This window comes from Lepidothrix coronata, unplaced genomic scaffold (assembly GCF_001604755.1).
Source record: "Lepidothrix coronata isolate B3197 unplaced genomic scaffold, Lepidothrix_coronata-1.0 Scaffold337, whole genome shotgun sequence".
NCBI lineage: Eukaryota > Metazoa > Chordata > Aves > Passeriformes > Pipridae > Lepidothrix > Lepidothrix coronata.
Window position 1 is genome coordinate 5,765 of NW_016690517.1, and position 8,278 is coordinate 14,042.

The 8,278-nt window shown below is 54.3% G+C and overlaps 1 protein-coding gene across 3 annotated transcripts; it reads left to right on the top strand.

Moving 5' to 3' along the window:
- The first annotated feature begins 441 nt into the window (after positions 1-441).
- CCDC42 (coiled-coil domain containing 42) lies at positions 442-4,987 on the top strand. Of its 3 annotated transcripts, XM_017838405.1 has the most exons (8): positions 465-1,303; positions 1,484-1,631; positions 1,956-2,061; positions 2,191-2,295; positions 2,811-3,008; positions 3,634-3,855; positions 4,257-4,415; positions 4,841-4,987. In XM_017838405.1, the coding sequence occupies exons 2-8, from the start codon at positions 1,558-1,560 to the stop codon at positions 4,901-4,903; spliced, it is 927 nt and encodes a 308-aa protein (XP_017693894.1). In that variant the 5' UTR covers positions 465-1,303; positions 1,484-1,557; the 3' UTR covers positions 4,904-4,987. The 3 variants fall into 3 exon arrangements, with proteins under 3 accessions (XP_017693895.1, XP_017693893.1, XP_017693894.1); XM_017838404.1 differs by having other exon boundaries at positions 462-1,631; XM_017838406.1 differs by lacking the exon at positions 3,634-3,855 and having other exon boundaries at positions 442-1,631.
- The last annotated feature ends 3,291 nt before the right edge of the window (positions 4,988-8,278 follow it).

Genomic DNA, 8,278 nt, shown 5'->3' on the forward strand with positions numbered 1-8,278 from the left:
GAAAGGTTGTGCTGTTGACGTGACTCCCCTTGAGCAGGGTCAGTTAAATTTCCTTTAATTGGTTTTCAGTAGCAATTTCAGTGTCTTCTCCCCTCTTTTCTCCTTGGAGAGAGATCTGTGCAGGTTGTTGTAACAGAGACTGGAGTGGGGCAGAATTCCCTGTGGATTCACACCATTTGAAAATCAGAAGTGGAAAAAGCAACTTCTGCCTTTTCTCTGGGTGTAAAAATACAAGGTGCAGCTTCTTTCTAGAAAGAATTTTTCTTTCTCATAGCTCTCATTTCTGAGGGGTGCAGGTGGTCTGGTGAGACTGTTTCACTGAGAACTGTATGAGCTGGGTTATAATATATTTCATATTGTGCTATGTCCAATCTTGCTTGGAAAATAAGGGATGGTGTAGAAAGAAGACAGTAATATTTGATAGCAGCATTAATCTGAGATTAATATTTATTGTGGAGTATATTTTGAGGGTTTAAATAGGAAAATCAGTCTGGTGTGAAATAAAATGTGGCTGTGGCACAGCAGGGCCTGCTGGGTGTGCTCTGGTGTTCAGCATCACCAGGGTGCTTAAGGGAGATGGTGTGATTTACAAAAAGTGCTTTTTAGTGGCTTTCAGCAAAAAAATCACCTTTTTCTTTTTGATTCTGACAGATCTGTCCCCTCAGGGTGGAAGTTACATGACCACATTGCAATGTTCAGTGAGGAGAGGTGAAGAGCTCTCACGTGTGGCTGTGAACACAGTGGGAAGTGTGCCTGGAATTTACAGACTCACTCAGTGCTGGGTTATTTCCCAGCAGTGCTGATCCATCTCCCGGCCAGGAGATGTCCCCACTTCACCACAGTTCCTCCAGGAACTCCGACACAGGTTCTGGGCTGTGCTCAGCAGTGTTTCCATCTGGTGTTTGGGAGAGAAGGAGCAAGCCCTGAGCACTGGGACAGTGGGATGTGACTGTCAGGGGCCCTGAAATACCCACCCAAGGCAGCAGAGGACACAGGGCACGGGGGGCCAAACTTAGGGGAGGAAGAAACAGAGAAGATGAAGTGAAAGGAATGAAAAAAATCCTGGTTCTGGACACAGTGACTTAGTCCCACTGATGCCAAGTAAATATTTAGAGGAGTTGGAGTGGCCACAGGAGGCATCACAATGGTTGGATAGCCAAAGCAGATGTCACAGTGATTGGATAGCCACAGGATCTTGGATAGCCACAGGAGGTGTCACAATGGTCACAGGATCTGTCACAGTGCTTGGATAGCCACAGGAGGGGTCACAGTGCTTGGAGTAGCCACAGGAACTGTCAAAATGGTTGGAGTAGCCTCAGGGTCTCTTTGTGGGATTAGAGTAGTGACAGGGCTTGTTATGGGGGTTAGAGTAGCCACAGGGCTTTTCCTGGTGGATTAGAGTAGCCACAGGGCTTCTCCCTGGGGCCAGAGGAGCTGCAGGGCCTGTCCTGGTGGATTAGAGTAGCCACAGAGCTTGTTGCACGTGTTGGAGTAGCCACAGGTGAAGGCAGGGAGAGGAGCAGGGCCAGCAGGACCTGGGCTCTGGTGGCTGGAGCAATGGACCCCGAAGCCAACGAGGATGCCACCTATTACCTGGAACAGTACAGGGCCAATCTCCTGCCCAAGCTCAGGTGAGGGGGCTCCTCCACCCTCTTCTCCTGTCTCCTCCATCCCTCCACCCCCACTGTGGCAAACTGCCATCCCTTATCTCCATCACTTCCATCCCCTCTTGTCCCTCCCTTCCCCGGCCCTGTTCCTCCTGTAACCCCCTTGCTCTGTTGGGGATCCCCCCTGGGGAGGGGTGGGGATGCCACGCTGACAGATGGGGTCTGAGATGGTGTCGGGCTGCTCTGCCCCATCACCACGCCCAGAACACAGACCAACACCCAGAGCAGTCCAGCACCCTGCAAGGACCTGGATCCAGTGTGTAACCTTGAGGAAATGCTCTCTCACAGGGCACTGGGAGAGCCAGACGAGGACCCCGCCACCTCGTTTATGTGCCTCCTGAAGAAGAAGAAAGAATTCCGATGTCTGGAAAATGCTGTGGCGGCGAAGAAAGAGGTGAGAAAGATGGGAGGGTGCTGGAGCGTGGCTGGGAGGGCTTTGGGGCTCTTTGGCGGGTGGCAGCAGCAGGCAGGTGGCTGGTTCTGGGTGTGGGCATCCGTGTCACCCTCACTCTGGTGCTGCCAGGCCTTCAAGGAGAGGATGGAGGTCATTGCCGAGCAGTGGAGGGACCTGCACGCCAGGAGGACTCAGCTGAAGGCCCACGTGGAGAGATCTGGGAGGACTGTACAGGTACTGCCCTGCTCAGCTGACACAACCCTGAGCCACACCACCAACTCCTCCCCTCCCTTGGGAAAGAGAGTTTTGGACCAGCACACCTGGCCAAGCCTCCCGTGAGCCTGGAGGTGTGAGAACAGCACTGGCAGGACACAGGGGTTTGTACCACAGAGCTGCAAAGCCCTGTTAGGGCTTGGGTGGGGAGAGCTTGTCCTGTACCCATGTGATCTCCTGAGGGCCCCAGATGTCCCCCAAGGAGGGTCTCTGCCTTGTCCCTGCTGTTGAGCTCCATCAGTCTTCCAGGGACAGGTGCAAGGAGGTCTGAAAATCAGAGTGCCAGCCCAGGTGCTGCCTCCAAGACCCTGCCATGGCCCTGTAAAATGGGGAGGAAGATTGTTCCCAGGGGTGCTCCAGTGCTGGTCTCTCCTCTCTGAAGGTGTCTCCTTCCAGTGCTGTTGAGTAACCCAGCTCCATCTTCCCTTGCCTTCCCTTCCCTCTGTCTGTGTGTGCTGATGGGGAAACATCACCAGGAAAACGAAATGCTGCGAAACCAAGCCCTGAAGAAAGCCAGCAAAGATAGAGAGGAGAGTATAAAAAAGGAGAATGAGCTTCTGAGAGCTAAGAGGGAACTGGAAGCCCTTATAAAACAGCATCAGAAACTCTGCCAAAAACTGCCAAAATACTCCATGTTCAAGAGATACCTGGAGGATGTGGTGGAGATCTCACAGGTGAGGTTGGACCTGAGAGAGGCAGATCCTGGGCCTGGGGAGGGCCTTATCTGGGTGTTAAAATAGAAGAGATAAGGCAAGTCTAGGGAAATTAAAACACTTGGTCAAACCCAGAGACCTCAAGTGGGATGGGAAGGAGTTCCCTACAACCAAGGTGAGCCACAGGGAGCAGAGTCAGGGGAGGAGAATCAGAACAGGAGGTGAAGGCTTGAGAAAACCACAGAAAAACCATGAGAAGGGGCGAAAGCTCGGGGCTGAGGGGAGGGGGGGCCCTTTGGTGTCACCATTTCAGGTCATATTGGTGGTTTGGGAGAGGTAAAGAGCTGGGAATGAGACCCAGGCAGCTGCAGTTGTGGTTGTGTTTATCAGAGCACTGCTCACCTGGGGAAGAGTTGTAATATCTCCCCTTGCCTATGGCAGTGAGAGCTCCAGGCCTGGCACGGTGGGATGTCATCACACAGGGAATGTGGTGGTGCTCAGGAGCCAACAGGGACAGTAGTCTTGTAGAGAAGGGAAGATCTTTCATCTGGGGGAGGTGTTGGCCCTGCTCAGGGCAGGGTGCCAAAGGACACGAGACCTGCAGGTGGTGAGGGAAGGCACTAACACCAGGGATCCTGTGCTGCAGTTTCGGGACATCGAGGACGTCATTTCGTTCTACAAGTCACTGATGAGGTCACGCAGGGAGCTGCTGCAGTCTCAGCAGTGGCACAAGGCAATGACTAAGCAAGCCAGGGTGCTCCTGGACCAGTACAGGGCAGAGAAAGGAGCTGAGATGCTGCGGTGCAAGAATGATCTGGCACAGCTAAAACAATATTTAGACCAGGTTCAAAGTGACATCCCTGTCTGGGTAAGGAACTGTGGGATGGGCAGGGCAAGATCTCCAAGGCCTGGCTGAGTCAAGACTGGCTGATGGCTTATCCTTCAGCCATGGGCTCATGGCAAGGCCCAGTAGCAGCCTTTGTGATTGGAGGAGATGCCTAATTTCTTCCCTCCATTTCTTCCCTGGGAGAGGGGTCAGTGGCACATGCTGCTGCAGGGGATCAACTTCCCTGCTGTGGGGAGGGCGGATGGGGCTGTTCCTGGACCTGCTTCCACCACACTGAGCTGAACCACTTCCAGCACAGCCCTGGGCAAGGCTTCCTAAGCAAGCAGATGAGTGTGGAAGTTGGGGTCTCTGAGCCAGGAGCTCCTGTGCTGAAGCAGCACCTTCAGCTGGGCCATGTCCCCCTGCTCCACATCTTCTCCCAGGAGGCTCAGTGGATCGACATCCAGAACAGGGCTGCCAAGAAGGCCACGATGCTGAAGGCCATCAAGAGGACCATCCACAGCCTCTTCCACGCTGCCAGCACACGGCTGGACGCAAAGTGGAATGTGGCAGCACATGACAGCCACAGGCAGCTGGACATGGTAAAGCCAGGCCAGAGCCCTTCTCCCTTCCCAGAAAGAGGAGCAGGAATGACTCTCAGCTGCCCAAAGGGAGGGGAGAGCCCGCAGGCCCAACAGACACCTTCCTTTTCACATGGGCCCTCTCAGGCACGGGGAAGGGGCTGGGGACTCCAGGCAAGTCTGTCTCTTCTGAGGAGGGTCCTTGTGGGGCAGAAGTGTGAGCCAGGCAGGCTGGGACAGGGGATGCAGATCAAGGCTTGGTTTCATTCACCCACTTGCCCACAAAAGCCCATTCTGGTGGTGCAGATCCAGCAAGGCAAATGCCTTGTTTGTCCTGCTGCTCAGTGTAGTTTGGGATATTTGCCTCCAAAAGGGACAACAAGCTCCCCTCTGCCCCCTGTTCCCATCCCTGCCCTGAGCTTTGCCTTCTGTCTTTCCCACCCTAGATCCAGCAGTTTATTGAAGACCTCAGGGACATCTCTACAGAGGACATGAAGAAGTACAAGTGAGAACCTATGCAGGGACCTGCCCTGCCAGCAGGGTGGAAAGGGAAAGGAGAGGAGAAGAGAACCCAAGAGATACTGCAGAATAAAAAAAAAACAAAACAAAATGTTTTAAGGTGTCTCTTCATTTCCTGGGAGGATTGGACACCTCAGAGCTCCATCCCACAGATGCCACTGGGATGCCTTCTCTGGCAGATGGGATTCTGGGTGCAGGAGACAGTGTCCCAGCAAGGTGGTGAGAGCAGGCTGGGACAGCAGAGTCTCAAACAGGGATCAGTGCTCACATTTGGACATCCCACTCAGCCTAACCTCAGCTCTTTGAGAGGGATGTTACAACATGGTAGGGAGAATTGGGGAGAGCTTCAGAGAGTTTCCACCACCACACCCACCATGTCACCTCCTCCCAGACAGCAGCTCTGTGTGCCAGGGCTGGATCTGAGCCCCTTCATCCCACAGGCATCAGCATCCTCAGGTGCTCCCCTTCCCTGCTCTTCTGTGAGACCAAGCACACAGCAGCAGGAGAGAGAAACAAAACCAAGCAGGAGAGAATGAACTTTGTTGTGGCCCTCAGGGGTGTCCCAGAGATTGGTAAATGTCTTGCACTGGTGATGATAACCAAGAGCAGTAGCTCTTGGAAAAGTCAACTTGTGACTCATCCAAGAGCAGGGAGGATGATGTGCGTTTGTGCCCTTGCATCTCGTCTCAGCTGTGACATATCCAGAGGCACCAGGATCATTTACACCCCTCCTGAGAGGTGACTCATCTGTCCCCTCTCCTTCCACCCACAGCCACCCCCTCACCCGCTTTGTTGCCTCTCGCTGGTGGCAGCTGATGGGAGTTAAAGCAAAAGGAGCAGCTCTGGCCCCTGAGGAAGGCGGGGGCTGCAGTGCCTGCCACTCCTGAGTGGTGGTGTGAGGGCACTGCTGGCTCCAGGGGCTTAAGGAGAAGGCAGAGTGATGGGCCAGGTTACCTGAAGTCCTTTAGATACCGAGTGCTGGGCAGTTTGGAGATGTTAGGCTGCAGCTCAAGTGCTGCGTCAAGTTCTGGGCCCCTCAATTTAGGAGGGATATTGAGGGGCTGGAGCAGGTCCAGGGAAGGGCAACGAGGCTGGGGAAGGGTCTGGAGCACAAGTGCTGTGAGGAGCAGCTGAGGGAGCTGGGGGGGCTCAGCCTGGACAGGAGGAGGCTCAGGGGAGACCTTCTCACTCTCTGCAACTCCCTGACAGGAGGGGGGAGCCGGGGGGGGTCGGGCTCTGCTCCCAGGAACCAGCAGTAGGACAAGAGGGCACAGCCTTGAGCTGCACCAGGGCAGGTTTAGGTTGGACATGGGGAAGTTCTTCCCAGAGAGAGGGATCAGCCCTTGGAATGGGCTGCCCAGGGAGGGGGTGCAGTCCCCGTCCCTGGAGGGGTTTGAGCAGAGCCTGGATGTGGCATCAGTGCCATGGTCTGGGTGACAAGGTGGGGTTGGGTCATGGGTTGGACTGGATGATCTCAGAGGTCTTTTCCAACCCAGCTCATTCTGTGATTCTGTGATTCTGTGATTCTGTCTCTTCCCCAGATGCTGAGCTGAGCTCCTCTGATGAACCCTCAGCACAGGACAACAGAATCACAGAATCAATGAGGTTGAAAAAGACCTCCAAGGCTGTGTGAGTCGACACAGCTGGTCGGCCTGAACAACCATAAACCCACTGAAATGCAAAGGCTAAATTTATTTAATTCCCTTGCTAACTGGAGGATCCTAAAGCAACACCAGGGTGGAGACACACAAGCGGGAACGCTGGCACCATTGAGCTCAGGTGATGGGTGGCAGGGCTGCTGTTGGCACCAATTTGTCAAGGGCCCTTTCTCTGGGGAGCTGGACAGGAGGGAAACCCTCTCAGCTAAGGCAAAGCAGCCAAGGCATCCCTAGACCAGCAGAAAGACAAGCTCTGCTCTCACCACTTGTGAGATGCCAGAAGATGCCGAGTTGGAGCTGTGCTGGTCCTGCTCCACACAGGGGGCTCTCAGGGTTGCCAGGCTTTCCTGGGCCACCTGCCATCCTTCTCCTGCCTGCTGGAGCCATCCTGCTGGCTCAGGGTGCTCAGTCCCAGCAGAGGAGGTGGCAGGACCCACTGCCCAAGCACAGTGTGCTGGGCATCACTACAGTACAGTTCCTTCCAACTCTATTCCTGTCCTGGGCAAGGCCAAACCACTGTGACTCACGGTGCCATGGGATATGGGGGCAAAGACTAAAATTACCTGATCAGGTATCAGGGTTTCAGTTCTGAGGATGATAAATAAGTTGTTTGTGTTTACAGCCTGCCATCTGCTCAGGGAATTGCAGGGGTTGGATTTGTTTGCGTGGTGGTTTCGGGGTTTGGGTGGGTTTTTTCTAAGATTTCTCTCTCGGCACAGAGAGGAGATGACTAAAGTATTGGCTAAATCTGCAGTGTTTTGCCTCTTTTTGATGGAAAATCCCCAACACACTGAGATGTTGTTATTGGTTTAGTCTGGACTCTGCCAACATTTCCTCTGGAGCAGCTGGCTATTCCACCAGTGTGGGAAGGGGTTAGCAGTGCCAGCACTCTGCTCTGCAGGGCAGCTCTGCCCTGGCACCAGTGGTGGCATTTCCCAGAGCCACCAGACGAAGAGTGAGTGACAGGGACACGCTCTGGCACAGAACATGACTGCACAGAAAGGCACTGTCAGCTGCAGATCCCTTGGGATGCTCTCTCCTGGAGACCTGCAACCTCCCCCCCAGGCACTGTGCCACGAGGACAACCCAGTGCCAGCACTGACCAGTGTCTCCAGTGGTGACCTCAGGAGACACTGCTGGTTTGTTAACCCCAGGATTAGCACCTGGCAGGCTGAGCACCCCTGGGTGTCATTAAACCCAAATTAGAGCATTGTTTGTGCACATCCAGTTTCCAGCCACCTGATCCAAGAGAGGATGCCAAGAGCTTCCTGGTCCCCTTTCTCAGTTCCTGGCACAGAAGCAGGTCACATCCATGAGTGACTGGAAGCTTCTCTGGTCCTACACAGCCCAGATTCCATCCTGCCTTTCTGCTCCTACTCAGCCCATCTCCCACCTCCTTGTGCTCTCCTGCATGTCCACCATGAGGTGCTTCTCATCTGTTCTTTAATCACCCTTCCCAAGCCCAGGAAACACCAAAAACCACAAGACCCTACAGCCTGCAGGCCCTGCAAGTCCAGATCCTCCTCCTGGGAGAACTGGGGGGTGGGATACAGGAGGGGGAGAGTTGGGGTCCAAGGGAGGATGTGGTGCACCCAGACCTCCTGCCAAGTGCCACACAGAGAAGACATTTGGTGTTCCACAACCCCCCTGTAAACGGTGCCATTGAGGCTTGGTGAGGACAGAAGGCTCCTCTTTTGTTACCACTGA